The sequence below is a fragment of the Triticum urartu genome, chromosome 5A (assembly GCF_056163025.1).
Source record: "Triticum urartu cultivar PI428250 chromosome 5A, HENAU_Tu73, whole genome shotgun sequence".
In the NCBI taxonomy this organism is placed as follows: Eukaryota; Viridiplantae; Streptophyta; class Magnoliopsida; order Poales; family Poaceae; genus Triticum; species Triticum urartu.
This window is the reverse complement of record NC_141877.1, coordinates 63,537,131-63,561,217: the sequence shown is the minus strand read 5'-3', so window position 1 is coordinate 63,561,217 and position 24,087 is coordinate 63,537,131. Positions and strand designations below refer to the sequence as shown.

Below are 24,087 nucleotides of genomic sequence, written 5' to 3'. Positions count from 1 at the left end.
ATCGGGTAGCTGCTACTGGTAGAGTGAGCTGATGAAGACAAGGCCCCAGCTTGTACGCAGATTATAGAAAAATATTGCCACCAGTAGAGTGAAGAGATCTCGAAAAAGGGTTGTGGAAGCCATCTTTCTACTTGTATCTGCTTAAAGCATCTGCAACACAACAGATTGTATGTTCAGTCGATGGTATAAGTGTCCACATCAACAGTCAACAACACATCGTACATGCTTTTTAATAAGGTGTATGTTAATAGTGAAATAAAAGACGCCTCCTTCCGAAGAAAAGGTTAGGGTTTCTTCGCCTCCGTCGGCGCCCCCGTCGGTCTGCCTGTCTCTAGTGGCCTTAAGGCCATGGTGGCGCGGTGGATCCCGGCCTTTGCTGGCGGAAGGACTCCGTTTTTATACGTCTCTTTAAGTTTTGTTAGGGTTTGTGTCCTGCTCAGGAAGACAAGACGACAGCGGTTCCCTGAAGATGAAATAAGGTCTTCCTCGCCTAGCCCCCGTTTCGGTGGTGTTTAGCATCTTCGATGGGCGTGTGGAGGTGTGTCTCCGGCAGATTTATCCTTGGTGGATTTTCTCTGATCTGGTCGTAGTTCGTCTGCGTTTGTGTTTCTTCAGGTTGGATTCTTCCGATCTATGCTACTATTTATCGGCGGCGGTTGATATTCTGTTGCGCTGGTCCTATGGGGCCTTAGGACGACGACTTCCGGACTGTCTACTACAACAAGTTTTGTCCGGCTCCGACGATGGAGGGACGATGACAGCGGCGCGCCTTCGGCTCGTTTCAGTGCTTGTAATCGTCGTTAGGTGGTCTACGTACCTGGATGTAATTTTTATTATTTTTGATGTTCATTGTATTACCATGATTGAAGATGAATAGATCGAAAGTTTTCTCGCAAAAAAAGTAAAATGTATGTTAAGCGTATGTTAAACAACCAGACGGGTCCACTAAATATTGAAGAAATGAACATGGTTGCCTTGGAGCTTGTGCCTGAAGGTTGCTTTATGTTTATACGATTTCATTCTCTCTCTTCTTTTATTATGTGCTATGTCATCAAAATGGTTTAGATGACAATTTTACCAAGGATGATCATATGATTGTTGAAAATGCCCTTATCAACCCCCGGAGCCACCATTGAGATATGTGCCTATCGATGTATCCACATTATTAAGCAACACAACATTCACATATACGGGCCAAGTAAGAGGAAGGGTAGCAAAGAAAGCGCCGTGAAGTCCCATTTTGCTCTCAGTGGTCGAGTCTCGACTCTCGAGTGAGCTATAACAAAGCCCCAGCTTGCACAAAACTACTCCCTCCGTCTAGATGTGTAACTTATCTTATAAAAATTAAATAATCTTAAAACACTTAGGCGCGGTACATTAACTCTCATCGCGTTTCTTGTTTCGTGACATATCAACCAATAAGGCTGCCCGTAATAGGAGTATCATAGGTAGTATCATGCATGCCAACTAAGCACTTTGATGAAGTGGCATAGAATTAAATGAAGAAAGAGAGCCTTGAGTATCATATCATGATACCGTATCATATTAAATGATGTGCTACTTTGTGTCATGCATGGCAATAAATGTAATCCTCTATGATATCAACACATGATACTATGCATTAGGGATGTAGTATCAGAGACTAGTATCATATGCATGATACTCGTATATGATACTTCCCATTACAACCAGCCTAAGAGATGTGGGCCATGCATGCATTAAATGACTTGAAACTATCAAACACGACATGCAGTAGTTAGTTCATTGCATACAATTTTATTAATTAGTAAAAAAAACATTAAGTTATCTCGTTTTCCCTTCCACCTTGGTCACGGTGCGCAATCTAAGATGACTTACACATCTAGACGAAGGGAGTATAGCAATCAAAAATATACCACTCGTAGTTGTAGAGTGAAAAGATGTACACTAAGAATGTTGCTGCACACGAATTGGCCGATAGAGCACATGGTACATTAAATTAGTTGCTAGTACAAGGACATATAAATGTACTCCCAACGTCAGAAAACGCTTATATTTTGAGAGCAAGAGAGTACTGTATATGCCATGTTTATATTTTGAGAGGAAGAGAGTATATACCATGTTTATATGAGACGGCAATAATGCCTGGTGGGGTAGGGTCGCCGTCGGCAAGCCATGGGGTTGAAGCACTCCACTCGTGGTCCTTCTCCGGTGCGACGCACCATTCCTCCGTACAGCTACGCAATCCATGTCACGTTACCGTCCCCGTCAACCACTGCGTGCCGTAGAGGTCGTTCTCTCTGGCGGCATGCCGATGCCACAGATAAATATCGGCAGTGGATGCCACAGATAATATCAGCAGTGGTGGAGGGGGTCGTCGCGCGCGCGGCGGACATGCCGGTGCCACAGATAATATCAGCAGCCATGGGGGCGAACATGCTACATGCTGGTGAAGGATTCCCTGGGTCACCATTGACGGCTGGATTCCCTGGGCCCTGTCTATTCTTGCATCCAGTGCTTCAGTATTTATCCAATTATAGGATCGTAGGTTTAGAGAGGAAACTTCACTTTTGGTAGAGCTCCGAATCTTCATAAACACTCGCTTGCCGTCAAAGGGTTTTTTCTGTTTTTATTGACAACTGGAATGGAATCAATCTAAAGAAGAAGAAACTGTCACTGCATAGTTCATTTACTCTCTTTTTTCAAAACGGAGGCAATTTTTTTGTCTCATCCATCAATTAAGATGAAGAAAGTTACCCAGTTAATTAATGAAAAACTGGACGAGAAACGTCACAAACATGCTTACTCATGCGAATTGGAGCCACAAGACCACCCGACACAGAACCACTGTAACCCCCATACACACAACATCATCACTGAAACCCCAACGGTACACTACAACTTGCAGCTGTATCCATATGATTTTCTAGATATATACGGGCGGCATATGCGAACAATTTATTCAATGATCAATCATCATTCACCTTTTATTGTTAGTGTCGGCTCCCAGGCATATACGTATAAATTACTCAAGACAACAACATTGCCCACAAATTCCAAACGACGGTCTTCCATTTGGTTGCCTAGGATAGTTGGATATTCCTATTTCAATCACAAGACAGGCAGGCAGGCAAGGCTGCAGATGAACACATATGACTCTTATCTATCAACTACTAATAGCACATATATCCATCCCAATGGATCTCATCTGGCCAAGCTAATGTTGGACTCGGACATTATGCTTGCTGAATACCACTGGGCCAGGTCAAGTTTTTAACAGGTTCTAGAATTGCTTCGACTTCGTGCAAAAGTTCTTCATCTATGCCTGAAGTCGACAACTCCACTGCAGCAGCAACATTCTCCTCCACCTTGAATCAGGTAAGCACAAGATGAATAATTCCTTCAGAGTCATCTTTTCAAGCTAGCATGTTTTTAATGATGAAATCTATCAAAGGTACAAATAATGTCATTTTGCTTCCTCCTGTGGTAATACATTATACATTATATTTTTACATTCATCCAATGGCAATAGTTACATTATGTTTGTATTATTATAATTATGGAATACATCATGTTACTATTTGTTTCCTCCTAGTAGAATAAGGACACAATTTTAATGCACCTTTTACTTGCTAATAAGGCCTGGTATTTCAGCAATTGTTCCAACTTGAACAAATACACTATCCGACACCCGTTAATAAAGCAGTAAGTAGTCCAAAAAATATTAGTCTATGTTTACTGGAAAAACAAAGGTCACAATTAACATGGCTCATCTGCATTAAAAATCGAAGCAGCATTGGAAAACAGGCAGAAGCTAGTACATAAACAACGAAGACTGTTTTGTTCAATGTAGTATTACTCCCATGATTATCCTATGAGAACAATATTATTTTCTCTTCTAAAACTAAAAAATTTATTATATATTTTTTCCCTTGGGCATCCACAGGTGAGTAGATCAAGACAAACTTACTTTACACAATGACTAAGCACTCAGCAGGTGGTTCATCAGGTTTAGGCAAATTCAGGCAAGGAAATGGGATATTTAACATATACATACTTTAATGTATGCTTAAAGAATATGTTGCGTAGAAGATCCAACAGAATGGGGCAAAATGAATACCTGTTCTGGAGAGTTCATTCCAACAAGAACTGTAGAAATCTCATTGTTCATCAAGCTATACTTCATGGCTAGCTTTGTAATATGTTTCCCCTTCTTTCTACAGTGATCTGCTGCGGTCCTGCATGCCAGCTGATAACAGATCGTGTTATACATGGCAATTGATGGATTGATTTGACACGTCGGACAAAGAAGTGAGCCTTCTAGAAGCTAATAGCTGAACTTATATTTTATAATCTTCTGTGCAAAAGTAACCACGAAAACAAGAGGTTGGTTAACAAAATGATAAAATAGGTAATAGCTAGTTGGGCAAATGGGATTGCCAGATTATCATAAACAAAGCATCCTTAGTATGGAACAATGGATTAGAAGTGATTAAAATACATCATCCAGCATGATAATTTAGTGTAGCTAGTAAGTGTATAATTAACTATAAAAACACATAACTCAACTTGAAACAATGGAAGATACATGTTGCTTTACAATTGCATTCTTGAGATATTTCTCCACCAGAAACTGAGGTAAAAATACGTCAAAAGGGACCGTTGACCACTCTACCATTCCCTTTCTCTCGCTCTCTCCCTGCTTCACTCAACTAGGGTGAACCAGGATCGACCAAACAAAAATGGTGACAAGGGGCTATTGACCTTTGGATAAAACCAGCAACCATGCTTACGAGTCTCATGAACTTCTCTTCATACATGGCAAACATAGCTACAACAGCATAGGGAATAAATTTATTTTCTACCACTGGCAGAAAGAATCAAGTCGACCACTATCAATTTACCTATGCAACTTGTAACTGCATGGTCACCACTCATCACTTTTGGATAAGGATTTTCGCATAAAATGTTTGTTTTTAGCAAACAAGCTCTTGTGAGCACGAGCTCAAATGCACCCTTTGCTACAATAAAATCCTAAAAATAATCTAATTTTTTTGCCAACAAACATTGATGTGAGTTTCACATGCGTTTCAAATTTTTGGGATGGAATAATTTGTTTTTTTTTTTGCCCAGACCTCCACAAACACCAGCTGCGCCTGGAAGGTCACGGTCCGAACGATCAACAGCAGGCTCACCTAAGGGTTGGGCCCTCTTTGCCATTGCTCACCAGATCAAGATCGGGTACCTCGTCACCTTCAAGCTGGCGACTCCCGACACCTTGAAGGTGACTGTCTTCAACGACGACGACGTTGAGGTGGTGACCAAATGCAAGAGGCACGAGGAGACATTTGCCATGGATCGTTAGGGTGTTATCTCTGCACCAGTTTAAGACTTTTGCGTTGGATGTTTAGTTTAAGAGTTTGCCCGCAACTGTTTGTCAGTTAACTGCCTGTGAGTAAGACTCTTGTTTACGCTATGCCTGTTATTAGTTGCCTATATGATGTGCCTGTGTGTGTGCTGGTAAACTCACCACTTCAACAAGAGGTTAACAGACCATATGTCTTGCCGATAAACAAACAACAACACTTTGCATCTGCCTAGAACAGGCCTGCAACCAAATACCATGCGTGCGTTTCTGCTTAGCCAGGCTGGAGGGGATACAGGCAAGCAAACTATGTGCAGAACATGGTTTTTTGCCTGTTTTCACTCAGCCTGGCCGAGTCAGGCCACAGATGCAAATAACCCAAAAACGATGCAACCTACCAAATGCGTCACTATGCAACCCGTATCGTACCTACACGGTCACCACTCATCAGTGTCAGATGAGGATTCTGGCATAAAAAATGTTTATTTTCAGTTGCTATCTACTTTAAACCTATTGCAAATAAAATTCTTAAAATATGTTCTAGTCAGAAAGTACACCTTTGAAGTTACGTACACCCACATCCATGTGCACACAATGATGATGTAAACAGTTTATTCAATGAAATTTTGAAGTAATAAAATTTTAAGGTGAAATTACTTATTAAAATTCCGTTGTTTTCGAAGAACTGTCAAAACCAAAATACTTAAATTGGTATTTTAGAACTGACAAAAAAAGAAATGAGCACCCAAATTGAGATAACTGAGATTGTAGTCCAGAATGTTTTGGTCCAATTTCGTAAAAATCTACTAATCTTTCTTAACTGCCCCTCATTTTCCATCTCAACAACCCCTACAAACAAGCATTGCTTTATTTGTTACATGGGGAATAGTAGTAGCAGGAGTTTTATTCAGCTTTCAAAGTCAACTAGAGAAAGGAAAGTGCAGGGCTTAATCCTGTTAGGTACCACTATGTGTAAAAGTCCAGCAAGGACACAGAGTCGGCTTAGCCTACAGGATCATATAAAGGATCTTGAGTATACTACAGAATACAAGCAATAATCAATAAAGTATGGTTTCCCTGCTACCCCTGCTACCGGCCTACCGCGCACAACAATTCAGGTCGGAGCTTGTGGTAGATGATTGTGCTCTCCTACGCAGATCCTCTCTACTAGGAAAGAAGTACCAGTAGCTAATCAAGTCAGAGTAGGGTGGTAGGGTGGTTGAGAAGCTTCTTGCTGGTGCCCCCAGGGTGACGGCACCACCTTGCTGGTGACCCGCCAGCTCTCAAGCTCCATTATCTGTGTGAGGTTGCATATTCTAGCAACACAAGTGCATCTTTGGCGCCTTTTTGGGGCATTGAAAAAAGTGAAATATCCAGCGCGAACGTTCATATCGGTGTCTACGGGAGCGACGTGCTCGGTGCCGTCAGATTCCTTCAAGCGCTCGGCTCTGAGCCATGTGGTAACACTTGTGATGCGGGGCTAGGATGACATGGCAGCGGCAGCACACCATAATGTGTTATGCGCTAGTCGTTTTCTTCTAAAAATAGGATAGTACCAGTATCTTATATCTGGTTATTCTACCTACAATAGGTGATTTGTGAAGAAATAGCTTGTCCTGCAAAAAGTCAGATGAAAACGAACACAGATTGTATATTACAGCAATACCTTGAGTTGTTCTGGTGCAGGGTGCCACTCAGGTGGCCCGTTATCCGTGAGAAGCCCCATGGCAAGGGGCGAAGCACTGATCACCCCAACACCTTTGCTCTTCAAGTACGGTAGCAAATCCACCAGCGCAGTATCATTGATTCCGTAGTGGCAGTAGGACAGAACCAAATCTACCGAGCCGGGAGGCACCCGGTCAAGCACGTAGGTGAAGATGCTCAACGGCAATCCGGTAATCCCAATGAACCGCGCCTTCCCACTCTCCTTGATCTTTTGCAGCGCAGGAATCGTCTCATTCACAATCTGCAAACGTCCAAACAGCAATACATAGTGTTACAGGATCAACCATGGGTTAGAGGTGGTAGAGGGAATTCGTCGAACAGGTGGTGGGCGGCGAGACCGACCTGGTCCAGGTTAGTGAACTCGATGTCGTGGCAGTGAAGGATGTCCACGTAGTCGAGCCCGAGGCGGGCGAGGCTCTCGTCGATGCTGCGGGTGACACGGGCGGCGCTGAAGTCGAAGCCTTCCTTGTAGCGGCCGCACTTGGTGGCGACCACGAAGCTGTCGCGCGGGACGCCCGCGAAGCGGAGGCAGTCCCCGAGCACCGACTCCGAGACCGTGCCGCCGTAGTACCTGCGAAGAACAGCGGCAAGCGGCTCAGGCCCGCGGGAGGCGGGGGCGAAGGAAGGGGAGGGAGTGGCGGGGCGTTACGGGGATGTGTCGAAGAAGTTGATGCCGAGGTCGAGGGCGCGGCGGACGGTGGCGCGGGCGACGTTGCGGGGGACGTCGCCGAAGACGTTGCCGAGCGGGGAGGCGCCGAAGCCGACGGGGCTGACGCGGAGGCCCGTGCCGCCGAGGGTGCGGAGCTCCATTGCTCGGGTTGGTGTTGGTTGCGCCGAGTGGAGGTTGCGTTGCCCGGCTGATGGTCCAGCTCGTCGTGCCCTTGTCTTGTTTCAGAGGGGGATTTGCGGGAGGGATGGTGAGGTGGCCTCCACGCGCTCAAGTTTTTTCCTTTAGCATTACTAGTAGAACTCTCAAACCCTCAAACTCTTATAGCAAATTTAAGGGTTAAGAAATGCCAGTTTTTAACACTTTTAAGAGTTGAAAAACAGAGGCAAAGACTAGAACCCTCAAACCCAACCCTTAAAGTAGGTTCTAGTCTTTGCCTCAACCCCAACCTCTAAAACTGTCATTTTATATATCACACATTTCATCATATGACATATCACAAATTCCATCACATTTGACATAAAACAATAATCATTCTAGTTATTATTACAACACCGAATAAAACAATAATCATTCAAATTATTACAACAATGTTTGAGCAAATTACACTAATTGTTCGAATCAAATAGGACATGGAAAAGTAAAGCAAAGATACATCATGGGCCAATGCGGGAGGGCGGCCGGGGCACGACTTGGACGGCGGGAGGGCGGCCGGGGCAGGGCGGGAGGGGCGATCGGCGGGAGGGCAGGGTGGCGGCGCGGCTTGGAATGCCTGGGCGACCGGGGCGCGGCTCCTCGATGCCGGCTCCTAGGCGGCCGGTCAGGGCGGGAGGGGAGGCGGGAGGGCGGTCGGGCCGCGGCGGCGCAGGAGAGGTGGGAGGAGACGCCGGGGTGGGAAGGAGGAGGCGTGGCCGGGCGGGGAGAAGGACGCGCGGCCGAGGCGGGGAGGCGGAGGGGCGGCCGAGGATGGAGCGGCGGGGCGCGGCGCGGCGGGAGGGCGGCCGGAGGCCGGCGACGGCCGGATCTGGGGAGGGGGAGCTGAAAACTCCCTCCCGCGCGTCGTTGGCGAGGGAACCGGGTCGGGGAAGGGTTGGGCGGGCCAACCCCTGTTTCTACAGGCTGGGAAGGAGAATAGGGGTTGAGCCCCTAAACTTTTTTGAAGGTTTAAGAGTTAAGGAGTTCTATTTTTTGGGAATTTTTCGTCTTAATCCATAAAAAGGCGGTTATTTTTTAGGGTTTAAGGGTTTAGGGGTACTACTAGAAATGCACTTAGGCTTTATTTGGTAAAAGAGAATTGGTAAGGTTTGGGAATCTTCTACCACACAAACTACTACTCCCTTTGTTCGAAATCACTTGTCACAAAAATAAATGTATCTACAACTAAAATACATCTAGATACATTCATTTTTTAAATGAATAATTCCGAACAAAGGGAGTACTTACTACTATTTCTACTTGCAGATACGCAGAGTCAACAGCAGAGATACATCAGCCAGCCACAATCGTCACAGCAACCAACCCATCAACACTCCAAGAGGAGGTGAACTTGGTGAATAACATGACAATTAATTCAATCTGAATAACAGCCACTATCAGCACCAATGTTACAAGATGACAGCACACATCTAACTACAGCTCACCTCTTTCGACGAGGAGAGGAAGAGGAACACACACAGCTAGCTACACAACACCCAGCTAGCTACAGAACGATTATTAGCCGAATTCTCGAAAATACTGTGCATATGTTGCTTCCCAAGCTAAATCAAGATCATGGATGAGATTTTAGCACGATTATCATAAAATGAGTTTGGTTTGATCATCCTTAGACGAGCACTATCATCAACAACATTATTCTCTCTTGCGGATTTGGTCTAATCCGACTGAATAAACATTTTCTTACTTTCAAGCTCGACCACATTCATGGGAAAAGGATCGCTATCGAGCTTCATCTTAGAACCTTCTGTGAACGTCAATCGTCCTTCATTAATGAGCGATTGCACCTGTCGACGAAACACATTACAATCATTAGTACCATGAGAAAAAGAATTGTGCCACCACGAGCCAAGGAACAGTCTCAGGTAGACAGTTTCTATGGGGCGTAGGCCTCCCGAAAGGTAACGGAGGCGTGCAAAGGTTTCCTCGGGCCAGACAGACATTGGTCCTCGAGTGCAAAGGCAGAAGGGAGCTTGACTGCAAGACTCACCCGTCGAGCAGAGACGAAAGTCGGCCTTAGTGATCGGACGGTGCTGAGTGGAAGGGTCGTCGCTCAACGGATAAAAGTTACTCTAGGGATAACAGGTTGATCTTCCCCAAGAGTCCACATCGACGAGAAGGTTTGGCACCTCGATGCCGGCTCTTCGCCACCTATTTGTATAAATGTTTCGCCGTATTATTAAGTATTCTCCTTTAGTTTTTTTCTCTATCTAGAAGTGGAATAGAATAACCCGGTTGAAGGGTAATGATCATACGTCTGTAATGCATTGTATGGCCCAGAATAGGTCCTATTCTTCTACCTTTTCCAGGTAGTCGATGGCTATTCACAGCTACCACCTTAACATCAAAGATGAGTTCGTTCCCTATTATCCTTTTTTGATTTTTTTCAAATGAATAAAGCAGTTGGAATTTTGGAAATGACAATGGGTATATTTATTACATTAACTAAAGCTTATTTATTTCTCTTCATTTCTATCACAATAAGATGGACTTTACCCAGGATGAGAATGGATCAATTATTAAATCTTGGATGGAAATTTCTTTTACCTATTTCCCCGGGCAATCTCTTATTAACAACCTCTTCTCAACTCGTTTCACTATAAATAAGATAATACAATAATAGTAAGAATATTTTCAACACAAAAGCTCTCTCAAACAAGAGAAAGAAACATACCTAAAGATACTTGACAATAGTATTATTGGAGTGGATACACAACTCAGAAAAAATACAAGAAGTCGGCTAGGCGGACTGGTCCGAGTGAAGAGAAAAAAAAGTCATACGGAACTCAAAATATTTTCTGAAGATATTCATTTTCCTGAAGAGGCGAATAAGATATTAGGTGGCTGTTTGATACCGCCAGAAAGACAAAAAAAGATTCTAAGCTATTCTGCCTAATTCTTTTGGAGGTGGAATTACATGATCCTCTCTTACTCTAATTAATTTATTTTGCATTGACATGTCAAAAATTCTATCGCACTTGACAACATCAAAAGTGTATTTAATTTTGACTTTTCTAGTAGGTGTAGGTTTCAAAGCGGAACATGCAAAGGGCTTTGACTTTGGCGCTTGAACCCATTCAGCCACACGTATATTAACATCATCCTCACTAGCCGAATCACTATTATAATCTAAGACGTTAACCGCATGGTTATCTTTCTCTTTATTTTCATTATCTTTAAACCGGCTATATTATTTAATTTCCTTAGCCCGGTTTTCCTACGCCAAAGCCTTACGCAAAACTTGATTAACATCTAATTTTTTTTGCCCTTCTAGTTTATCCTTAATATGAGTGAGTAGACCCAAAATGGTAAGATCGGCTAAGTCCTTTTCGGCTATGGTCAAGCTGAAACATCGGTTTTTAACATCCCTAAACCTTCTAATATAATAATGAACATGCCCATTATATTTTTGCCTAACCATAGTTAAATAAGCCGAAGTTCTGTTTCACCGCTATAAAAATACTCATGAAATTTTTGCTCCAATTGTGCCCATGTTGAAATAGAATTACGAGCAAGCAATGTAAACCAAATAATAAATGCAGTACCGGATAAAGATAAAGAAAATAATTTTAATCTAAAAACATCCGATGTGCCGATCTCTCTGCATTGTGCTAAAAATTGTCCTACATGATCAAAAGTAGATCTACCATCTTCCCCCGTAAATTTAACAAAATCTAGTCTTCTAAAACCATATGGTGTCGAGTCAAAGTAATCAGGGTATGGTTTTTGATATGCACGTGTTGTACCCTTAGGTTCTAAACCAAATTCTCAAAGTATACTAGCAAGTTGATCTTTAAAATTATCATTGGGCTATAGAGAACTGGCTTATGGAGCAGATGGAACACAAGAACGTGGCAGAAACTCCGGAAAAGAAATTGAAGCATGCGAAGTTTGCAACGGAAGCCCACTAAAATATGAATCAGGTATCGGCCCACATGGAACCCCGGTACCGACAGACGGCAGTGGTGGTGTACTATATGCCACTGAGCGATAATTAGGCTGTTGCATATTAGAATTAAGCCCAAAAGTTTGGTTATTGCTATTTAGATTTTGTGGAACCGAAGTTAAAACAATAGGAGAAGCAACTAGGAGCCAAAACACCGTGTCCCTAGGAATAAAATTATTAGCCGAACTATCAACATAGTTCTGACCATCCAGATTATTGAGGCTGCATAGCGTTAGCCGATGCACTAGCCGTATGTATATCACTTGGCACATTATTGAATCTCCTACTGTCTGATGGCATCGGTCTTTTTCCAGAATACCCATCATTGACTTGCATCACTAATGGGTGTACATGGCGTAGACAATTTTCAAGATCTTTATTAAACTGCACCTTACAACATAAAATGATTTCCATTGGGTGGTACTTCTCGAGTACCCAATCTAGAGCTCCGGGGTGAAAACTCTGGTCTGGCCTAGTTGGTTATACCTGGCAATGGCGGCGTTCTTTACGTCATTACCCTGATGACGGCATTGCTCGGAGTTTGCTCAGATTTGCTCTTCAGGGTGAAAACTCGTGAGCTGACCCTTGGTGGTTGGATTTGGTGACGGTGGCGCTTGTGCGTCGTTTCCTTGTTGGAGGCGTCGCTTTTGAAGAACCCTTCTCGGAGTCTTTATGATGTCAAGAGATGACTGGGGCCGATGGTCACCGTGGTACATCGTCAATCGTTGTTTTCATTGCTTCGGTTTTTTTCCCTCCGCCTAGGCATAGCTTTGGTCTTTGCATGACTTTGTCTTTGCCGGCGTGATCATTTTTGTGTGTGTGTGTGTTGTGCTGGCTGTGTACATCTTAGTTATGCAGAGGCCGGGTGTACTCATCATGATTGTATCCCTCGATGCTACTATATGAGTCAATAAAAAACACCCTTTTTCGAAAAAATAATTCTTCAAATCTACTGGCTACTGCTCGAGTAATTGTACGTGCCGTATTTTTTATATCAAAACCATATTTACTAGCCACGGACACATTAATTGAATGAGCAATTTCTTTGGTTGAGTTTTTTACCTGAGTGTTGAACGCATCGAAAGGGTTCGGAACTACCTTTTTTATGATGTTGTTCCTCGTCTTCGTGTACCCAGCCAACTTCATCTTCAGCCTCTCAACCTTCTCTTTCTCAAGCTCCTGTTCAAGCTCGTGCCGATCATCTTTCGACAGATCATCGAGTGTGACGGCGATGACGTTTTCCGGGGCGATGTCGCTCCCGTTCCTGGACTCGGTACTCATCGTGTGTCTCTTCTTCTTCTTGTCCCCAGCGGAGTCGCCAATTGTGTTGGCACGCGAAATCGCCGTGCAACATCAGGATACTTATCGTGCTTTCGTGACGACGAACGATTGCTTTACAAGCAAAGCAACAAAGAATCCCTCGCTTTCGTGAAGGAAAACCGACCGTTTTTCAATGCACAACGACAAAGAGCACCAAACCCTCGGGCTGCCAGGGCTCGACAGGAAGTAACAACAGAAAAAAAACGAACGTGAAAAAATAATGTTTGTATTGGTAGACCGACGGTTGTTCTTTCAATCGGCCACAACCTTACATATATATACGGCACGCTGGACTTGGCATATAAGATTACTAGTAAAAATGTACGTGCAATGCACGCCTTCGTGTATACATTTGTACAAATAAAAGATGTAGTAATACTAAAGTGGTGGCTTCTTCGTCCAAAGCATTGATTTTTTTTTTAATTTTTTACGATCAAATTAAGTCATAGTGATACATATAAGAAATAAAAATTAACAGAACAAATGAGCTTGAATTTGCTCACATTTTACACTATTGTGCATTTCATTTTATAGTTGGTAAAATTCAAAGGAAACAACATATGCACACGTATACACGTGCCTTTTTTTAGGGGACCTTTCTTTTTCTTTTAGAAACAAATAGAAAAAACATGTACAATTTTTTTTGAGACAAAATATATACACATTTTTTTAGAAACGACAAAACGTATACAGATAAGTAAGGTTCACTTTTCCTTTATTAATTGTCCGTGTACACTGCCAGCAAAAAGAAAATTGTCCGTGTACACACACCCATGAACCCATTGGCCTAGCCCAACAGGCCTAGCCTGCAACACACGCACCGCATCTACTCGGCTACTCCCCTGTTGCTCAAAAAAAAAAACTCGGTTACTCCCCTGGTTCCCCTGAAAAAAGGCTACTCCCCTGTTCTTCCCCGCCGCTCCTCACCCGATCCCCTTTCCTCTAGCTCTCATTGTCTTCTCTCTTTCTCTCTCAAATCGATGCCCAAAGTCCTCCGCACTTAAATGCGGCCACAGGAATCAGCAATACTCAGCGCCGGCTCCTCGCCCTCCCATCATCGGCTAACCTGCGCCACCCTCCACTACAGCGTCCTACTTCTCAGGTTGTGCTGCTATGTCTGAACCCTATCCTATCGTCGGTATCTACCTCTTAGGGCCTCTTTGATTCATAGGATTTTAAAATGTAGGAATAGGAAAAGTATAGGGTTGGAGTGGCATGCCCACTTGAATCCTATAGGATTAGCAATGAGTGTTTGATGTCACAGAAAAAACAAAGGAATTGTAAAAAAAGATTGGAGTGGATGTTAGGTTTCCTATGAAATGTAGTACAAAATATTTCATAGGAAAAATTCCTATGGAATCTAATCCTATAAATCAAAGGACCAACATAGAAAAAAATCCTAAGAATTTCAATCCTCTAGAAATCCTATAAAATTCCTTTAAATCAAAGAAGCCCTTAGGCTCTTAGCTAGAAGCCGCTGCTCGCCCGTCGGTCGGCAATTGTAGATGCTTGCACTCTCTCCTGAGAACTTCGACGACGACCAAGAGCCATGCGGTACCAGCAGCCGGTCTCGACCCTCTGTGTGAAGCCAGGTATTTTCTGAAATTAAGCCAACATTCTGAAATTTCAGTTTGTCAAAGTGCAGGGTTCGCCTCTCTCACTACTGCGCCACACTCCAACTCGCTTTCCGGCCATCCCGAGCCCGTGACACTGATGCCGAGCACAACATTCTAGAGGAGTGTACCTCTGGCTCCTTCCCAAGCACCTTATGCGTGGAGATCCGGTGGACCCGTGCGTCTGATGATGGACCAAGGGTCTCGAAGATGGCAAAGCATATAGGGGGAACAGGAGAAAAGTAATCCTTGTAGATCAATTTTGTGTGTGCGTGTGTTGCCATGCAAAGAAGTACTGAAGATATGCAATGAAAATGGTAATTCTTTGCAAAGTGTGGTTGTGGGGCTGGTCCGAAGCATATGAATGAAATGCTAGTATTTTGTCAAACTTGTAATATTGAAGTTGTCTTGTGTGCAATGAAAATGAGACCATTTTTTGATTAATGTTTAATTGTTAAATACTATGAGAAGCTATAGCAGTGATTCTGTGCGCGATGTATGGTGCATATATTCAGTGGAACATGACATAAAACAGTTTGGCCAGTTTGCATTTCACTCTCACACACCGTTTGACCAGCTTGGCATTACCACTGTTATGACCGGTTTACAATACAATCGGAGGAGGCCCGTTGGGCAGTAGATTAAGGGCTTGACCCACAAGTTATCTTAGGCTAGTCGTTTTCAGGTTATAAATATTAGATTATAAGATACCTTTTGGAATTAAGCAATAAAGATAGTTCTATCCTATTGCCCGGCTCCAGAGGAGCCGGAAACCCTAGCCGCACCTTGCCCTAGCCGCGCCGCCCTCTTCTTCCTCGTGACGGCGCCCACGCGCCGGAGCCGCCGCCCTCGCCCCCAACCCTCGTTGTTCTGCCCGTATAACCTACGGAGTAGAGTTGGTAGGAACCCTAGCCCTACCAATTTGGTATCAGGTAACCGGGTTTCGACCATGTCTCCGCCAATTCCACCGCCACCACCACCGCTGCCCACCAACTCCTCCACCACCGCCGCCTCTGCGCCGGGCGTCACGGCCTCGCTCTCGGCGGGCACCACGGCGTCGCTCTCAGCGCCGGCCCTAACAACACCCGGCACCACGCCGGGCCAAGGGCAGCCACCGGCCCCCGTCCAACACTCGCCGCCGCCATCACCTCCCTTGCAGCCGCAACAGTTCACGCCGGAGGCCATGGCGGGCATCCTCACCGACCTCGTCACCGCGGTTCAAGGGATCTGCCTCTACCTGGCAGGTCCCTATGGGCCGCCCCCACCACTCCATCCAGCCATGGCCGCGGGTCAGCAGGCGCTTCCGTGGTACTCGGCACCGGGGGCCATCACCGGAGGCTACCCGGCGCTTCCCGCCCCAGCGGCCGCACCGCCGCCTTGGCCGCAGTGGCCGCCGCAGATCGCGCCGGCAGCCCCGCCACTCGTCGCCACTACGGGGCCGCAGTGGCCCACCTGGACCGCGCCGGCCGCGCCGTCCTCCGTCGCGCCCTACCTTCCAGCGGCCTCGGAGCAGGGTCCTCCACCGGCCCCGCCCAGCCCAAACCTGGGCAGGTCTTCGCCGAGCGGGCTCCCAATACAGGAGGTCCGCTTTCCGCCGTCCCCATCGCCACTCCCCGGCTGGCTCAACGGGCAGCCATCGGCCTACCCGGAGGCCCGTCCACCGTCCGGTTTTCCGCTGCAGCCCGCAGTGTCGGGCGCCGCTGGGAACTACGCCGGGCCTTCCACCATGGCCTGTGCGCCATCATCCGCCCTCCGCACGGCCGAGGCAGTGGGCCAGGGCGCGCCACACCAGCAGCCGCCCCGGTTCGCCAAGATTGACTTCGCCACGTACGACGGCTCCGACGACCCGCTTAACTGGCTCAACCAGTGTGACCAGTTCTTTCGCGGCCAGCGCACGCCCGCGTCGGAACGGACCTGGCTGGCATCCTACCATCTCCGCGGGGCTGCCCAGACATGGTACTACACCCTCGAACAGGACGAGGGCGGCATGCCCCCGTGGGATCGTTTCCGAGAGCTGTGCCTTCTTCGTTTTGGGCCACCGGTACGCGGGAGCCGCTTGGCCGAGTTGGGCCGTCTGCCGTTCACCTCCACAGTGCAGGACTTCGCCGATCGCTTCCAGGCCCTGGCGTGCCACGCACCCGGTGTGACGGCCTTACAGCGGGCGAAACTTTTCATCGGCGGTCTCCCCGACCACATCCGCGTGGACGTCGAGATGAAGGGGCCCCAAGACCTTCAGACAGCCATGTACTATGCCCGGGCGTTCGAGAAGCGCGCCCAGGCTGTGACGCGTCCATCTGCGCCACGTGGGGGCCGACAGCTTCCCCGGCCATCTCCGGCGGCACCTGCAGCCGTTCCGGCAGCCGCCCCGGCATCGACGCGGCCATTCAGGCGCCTCACCCAGGCGGAACAGTTGGAACACCAACGACTGGGCTTGTGCTTCAACTGTGATGCGCCCTATGCACCAGGTCATGTCTGTCCCCGCCTCTTCTACTTGGAGACGACAGAAGGGTCTGAGGAGGAGCCACTGGAGGATGGCCTCGGCGCCCCAGCCCTTGTGGAGCCCGCAGCGGCACCCGCGCCCGCCCCGGCCACCGCCCTTGTGGTGTCCCTACACGCGCTGGCTGGCATCCGTGATGAACGGACGATGCTCTTACCGGTCATGATCCAGGGTGAGCGCCTGGTGGCCCTAGTGGACACAGGGTCCACACATAACTTCCTGCCGGAGACCACCATGCGGCGCCTGGCATTACAGCCGACCAGCGGTGAACAGTTGCGAGTCACCGTCGCTAATGGTGACTGTCTCCGCTGCCACGGGCTCGCCCGTGACGTGCCCATCACTATTGGCGACGAGCAATTCTCCATCACCTGCGCCGGCATCGACTTGGGATGCTTTGACTTCATCCTCGGCGTCGACTTTTTGCGCACTCTTGGTCCTATTCTCTGGGATTTCGACGCGCTGACGATGACCTTCTGGCGGTTAGGCCGCCGCATTCGGTGGGCCGGCATTGGGGGTGCCGCACCCACCCCTCCACTCCAGCTCGCCGCGACCACGGCCACGGCCGAGCACCCACTATTGGAGAGCCTCCTACAGCAGCACGGCGACATCTTCATCGAGCCACAGGGGCTGCCGCCCGCCCGCGCGTACGATCACCGTATACATCTTCTGCCAGGCTCTGCACCGGTGGCGGTACGGCCTTACCGCTATCCGCAGTTGCAGAAGGATGAGTTGGAGCGGTAGTGTGCACTCATGCTCGCGGCGGGCATCATCCAGCTATCCACTTCGCCGTTTACCGCACCGGTGCTTCTCGTCCGCAAGTCAGGCGGCACATGGCGTTTTTGCATCGACTACCGTGCCCTTAATGCTGTCACACTCAAGGATAAGTTCCCTATTCCGGTGGTTGACGAGCTCTTTGATGAGCTCCACGGGGCGCGCTTCTTCACCAAACTCGCCCTCCGGTCGGGGTGAAGGAAATATGCCCTAGAGGCAATAATAAAGTTATTATTTTTTTCCTTATTTCATGATAAATGTTTATTATTCATGCTAGAATTGTATTAACCGAAAACATAATACATGTGTGAATACATAGACAAACAGAGTGTCACTAGTATGCCTCTACTTGACTAGCTCGTTAATCAAAGATGGTTATGTTTCCTAACCATAGACAAAGAGTTGTTATTTGATTAACGAGGTCACATCATTAGTTGAATGATCTGATTGACATGACCCATTCCATTAGCTTAGCACCCGATCGTTTAGTATGTTGCTATTACTTTCTTCATGACTTATACATGTTCCTATGACTATGAGATTATGCAACTCCCGTTTGCCGGAGGAACACTTTGGGTGCTACCAAACGTCACAACGTAACTGGGTGATTATAAAGGAGCATTACAGGTGTCTCCAAAGGTAGATGTTGGGTTGGCGTATTTCGAGATTAGGATTTGTCACTCCGATTGTCGGAGAGGTATCTCTGGGCCCTCTCGGTAATGCACATCACATAAGCCTTGCAAGCATTGCAACTAATGAGTTAGTTGCGAGATGATGTATTACGGAACGAGTAAAGAGACTTGCCGGTAACGAGATTGAACTAGGTATTGGATACCGACGATCGAATCTCGGGCAAGTAACATACCGATGACAAAGGGAACAACGTATGTTGTTATGCGGTCTGACCGATAAAGATCTTTGTAGAATATGTAGGAGCCAATATGGGCATCCAGGTCCCGCTATTGGTTATTGACCGGAGACGTGTCTCGGTCATGTCTACATTGTTCTCGAACCCGTAGGGTCCGCACGCTTAAGGTTACGATGACAGTTATATTATGAGTTTATGCATTTTGATGTACCGAAGGTTGTTCGGAGTCCCGGATGTGATCACGGACATGACGAGGAGTCTCAAAATGGTCGAGACGTAAAGATTGATATATTGGAAGCCTATGTTTGGATATCGGAAGTGTTCCGGGTGAAATCGGGATTTTACCGGAGTACCGGGAAGGTTACCGGAACCCCCCGGGAGCTAAATGGGCCATGATGGGCCTTAGTGGAAAAGAGAAGAGGCAGCCCTACATGGGCTGCGCGCCTCCCCCTTCCCCTAGTCCTATTAGGACTAGGAGAGGTGGCCGGCCCCCTCTCTCTCTTTTCCCCCTTCGCGAATCCTATTCCAACTAGGATTGGGGGGGGGGGAATCCTACTCCCAGAGGGAGTAGGACTCTCCTGGCGCGCCACACCTTGGCCGGCCAGCCTCCCCCCTCTAGTCCTTTATATACTGAGGCAGAGGCACCCTAGAACACACAAGTTGATCCACGTGATCTATTCCTTAGCCGTGTGCGGTGCCCCCAGCCACCATATTCCTCGATAATACTGTAGCGGAGTTTAGGCGAAGCCCTGCTGCTGTAGTACATCAAGATCGTCACCACACCGTCGTGCTGACGGAACTCTTCCCCGACACTTTGCTGGATCGGAGTCCGGGGATCGTCATCGAGCTGAACGTGTGCTCGAACTCGGAGGTGCCGTAGTTTCGGTGCTTGATCGGTTGGATCGTGAAGACGTACGACTACTTCCTCTACGTTGTGTCAACGCTTCCGCAGTCGGTCTGCGTGGGTACGTAGAAAACACTCTCCCCTCTCGTTGCTATGCATCACCATGATCTTGCGTGTGCGTAGGAAATTTTTTGAAATTACTACGAAACCCAACAGTGGTATCCGAGCCAGGTTATTTATGTTGATGTTATATGCACGAGTAGAACACAAGTGAGTTGTGGGCGATATAAGTCATACTGCCTACCAGCATGTCATACTTTGGTTCGGCGGTATTGTTGGACGAGACGACCCGGACCAACATTACGCGTATGCTTACGCAAGACCGGTTTCCTCGACGTGCTTTGCACACAGGTGGCTTGCGGGCGACTGCCTCTCCAACTTTAGTTGAATCAAGTGTGGCTACGCCCGGTCCTTGCGAAGGTTGAAACGGAGTCTATTTGACAAACTATCGTTGTGGTTTTGATGCGTAGGTGAGATTGGTTCTTGCTTAAGCCCGTAGCAGCCACGTAAAACTTGCAACAACAAAGTAGAGGATGTCTAACTTGTTTTTGCAGGGCATGTTGTGATGTGATATGGTCAAGGCATGATGCTAAATTTTATTGTATGAGATGATCATGTTTTTGTAACCAAGTTATCGGCAACTGGCAGGAGCCATATGGTTGTCGCTTTATTGTATGCAATGCAATCGCGATGTAATGCTTTACTTTATTACTAAGCGGTAGTGATAGTCGTGGAAGCATAAGATTGGCAAGACGACAACGATGCTACGATGGAGATCAAGGTGTCGTGCCGGTGACGATGGTGATCACGATGGTGCTTCGAAGATGGAGATCACAAGCACAAGATGATGATGGCCATATCATATCACTTATATTGATTGCATGTGATGTTTATCTTTTATGCATCTTATCTTGCTTTGATTGACGGTAGCATTATAAGATGATCTCTCACTAAATTATCAAGAAGTGTTCTCCCTGAGTATGCACCGTTGCCAAAGTTCGTCGTGCCCAGACACCACGTGATGATCGGGTGTGATAAGCTCTACGTCCATCTACAACGGGTGCAAGCCAGTTTTTGCACACGCAGAATACTCAGGTTAAACTTGACGAGCCTAGCATATGCAGATATGGCCTCGGAACACGGAGACCGAAAGGTCGAGCGTGAATCATATAGTAGATATGATCAACATAACGATGTTCACCATTGAAAACTAATCCATCTCACGTGATGATCGGACATGGTTTAGTTGATTTGGATCACGTAATCACTTAGAGGATTAGAGGGATGTCTATCTAAGTGGGAGTTCTTAAGTAATATGATTAATTGAATTTTAATTTATCATGAACTTAGTCCTGGTAGTATTAGCATATCTATGTTGTAGATCAATAGCTCGCGTTGTTGCTTTCATATGTTTATTTTGATATGTTCCTAGAGAAAATTGTGTTGAAAGATGTTAGTAGCAATGATGCGGATTGGATCCGTGATCTGAGGTTTATCCTCATTGCTGCACAGAAGAATTATGTCCTTGATGCACCGCTAGGTGACAGACCTATTGCAGGAGCAGATGCAGACATTATGAATGTTTGGCTAGCTCAATATGATGACTACTTAATAGTTTAGTGCACCATGCTTAACGGCTTAGAATCGGGACTTCAAAGACGTTTTGAACGTCATGGACCATATGAGATGTTCCAGGAGTTGAAGTTAATATTTCAAGCAAATACCCGAATTGAGAAATATGAAGTCTCCAACAAGTTCTATAGCTAAAAGATGGAGGAGAATCGCTCAACTAGTGAGCATGTGCTCAGATTGTCTGGGTACTACAATCGCTTGAATCAAGTGGGAGTTAATTTTCCAGATAAGATAGTAATTGACAGAATTCTCTAGTCACCATCACCAAGTTAGTAGAACTTCGTGATGAACTATGATATGCAAGGGATAACAGAAACGATTCCCAAGCTCTTCGTAATGCGGAAATTGACGAAGGTAGAAATCAAGGAAAACATCAAGTGTTGATGGTAGACAAGACCACTAGTTTCAAGAAAAGGGCAGAGGGAAGAATGGGAACTTCAAGAAGAACAGCAAGCAAGTTGCTGCTCAAGTGAAGAAGCCCAAGTCTGATCCTAAGCCTGAGACTAAGTGCTTCTACTGCAAAGGGACTGGTCACTGGAAGCGGAATTACCCCAAGTGATTGGCGGATAAGAAGGATGGCAAAGTGAACATAAGTATATTTGATATACATGTTATTGATGTGTACTTTGCTAGTGTTTATAGCAACCCCTCAGTATTTGATACTAGTTCAGTTGCTAAGATTAGTAACTCGAAACGGGAGTTGCAGAATGAACAGAGACTAGTTAAGGGTGAAGTGACGATGTGTGTTGGAAGTGGTTCCAAGATTGATATGATCATCATCGCACACTCCCTATACTTTCGGGATTAGTGTTGAACCTGAATAAGTGTTATTTGGTGTTTGCGTTGAGCATGAATATGACCTGATCATGTTTATTGTAATATGGTTATTCATTTAAGTAAGAGAATAAATTGTTGTTCTGTTTACATGAATAAAACTTTATATGGTTACACACCCAATGAAAATAGTTCGTTGGATCTCGATCGTAGTAATACACATAATCATAATATTGAAACCAAAAGATGCAAAGTTAATAATGATAGTGCAACTTATTTATGGCACTGCTGTTTAGGTCATATTGGTGTAAAGCGCATGAAGAAACTCCATGCTGATGGGCTTTTGGAATCACTTGATTATGAATCAGTTGATGCTTGCGAACCATGCCTCATGGGCAAGATGACTAAAACTCTGTTCTTCGGAACAATGAAGCGAGCAACAGATTTGTTGGAAATCATACATACTGATGTATGTGGTCCGATGAATATTGAGGCTCGCGACAGGTATCATTATTTTCTGATCTTCACAGATGATTTGAGCAGATATGAGTATATCTACTTGATGAAACACAAGTCTGAAACATTTGAAAAGTTCAAAGAATTTCAGAGTGAAGTGGAGAATCATCGTAACAAGAAAATAAAAGTTTCTACGATATGATCGCAGAGGTAAAATATTTGAGTTACGAGTTTGGCCTTCAGTTAAAACAATGTGAAATAGTTTCACTACTCACGCCACCTGAAACACCACAGTGTAATGGTGTGTCCGAACACCGTAACCGTACTTTATTAGATATGGTGCAATCTATGATGTCTCTTGCCGATTTACCACTATCGTTTTGGGGTTATGCATTAGAGACAGCTGCATTCACGTTAAATAGGGCACCATCAAAATCCGTTGAGACGACGCCTTATGAACTGTGGTTTGGCTAGAAACCAAAATTGTCGTTTCTGAAAGTTTGGGGCTGCGATGCTTATGTGAAAAAGCTTCAACATGATAAGCTCGAACCCAAATCGGAGAAATGTGTCTTCATAGGATATCCAAAAGAAACTATTGGATACACCTTCTATCACAAGACCGAAGGCAAGACTTTTGTTGCTAAATTCGGAAACTTTCTAGAGAAGGAGTTTCTCTCGAAAGAAGTGAGTGGTAGGAAAGTAGAACTTGATGAGGTAACTGTACCTCCTCCCTTATTGGAAATTAGTACATCACAGAAACCGGTTTCTGTGACACCTACACCAATTAGTGAGGAAGCTAATGATGATGATCATGAAACTTTAGATCAAGTTACTACTGAATCTCGTAGGTAAACCAGAGTGAGATCCGCACCAGAGTGGTACGATAATCCTGTTCTGGAAGTCATGTTACTAGACCATGACGAACTTGCGAACTATGAGGAAGCGATGATGAGCCCAGATTCCGCAAAATGGTTTGAGGCCATGAAATCTGAGATATGATCCATGTATGAGAACAAAGTATGGACTTTGATGGATTTGCCCGATGATCGGCAAACCATAGAAAATAAATGGATCTTCAAGAGGAAGACGGACGCTGATAGTAGTGTTACTGTCTACAAAGCTCGACTTGTCGCAAAAGGTTTTCGGCAAGTTCAAGGGATTGACTACGATGAGACCTTCTCACCCGTAGCGATGCTTAAGTCTGTCCGAATCATATTAGTAATTGCCGCATTTTATGAAATCTGGCAAATGGATAAACAAAACTGCATTCCTTAATGGATTTATTAAAGAAGAGTTGTATATGATGCAACCAGAAGGTTTTGTCAATCCGAAAGGTGCTAACAAAATGTGCAAACTC

At 45.8% G+C, this 24,087-nt stretch overlaps 1 protein-coding gene across 1 annotated transcript; it reads right to left on the bottom strand.

Annotated features, from left to right (window-relative positions):
- Window positions 1-2,914: 2,914 nt before the first annotated feature.
- On the bottom strand, window positions 2,915-7,999 carry LOC125529237 (NAD(P)-linked oxidoreductase superfamily protein). The gene is made up of 5 exons (XM_087525514.1): window positions 7,719-7,999; window positions 7,412-7,640; window positions 7,011-7,310; window positions 4,100-4,228; window positions 2,915-3,347 (listed from the first exon to the last, which is right to left on the bottom strand). Exons 1-5 carry the CDS (start codon window positions 7,877-7,879, stop codon window positions 3,216-3,218), a joined length of 951 nt encoding a protein of 316 aa, XP_087381640.1. The 5' UTR covers window positions 7,880-7,999; the 3' UTR covers window positions 2,915-3,215.
- Window positions 8,000-24,087: the final 16,088 nt, after the last annotated feature.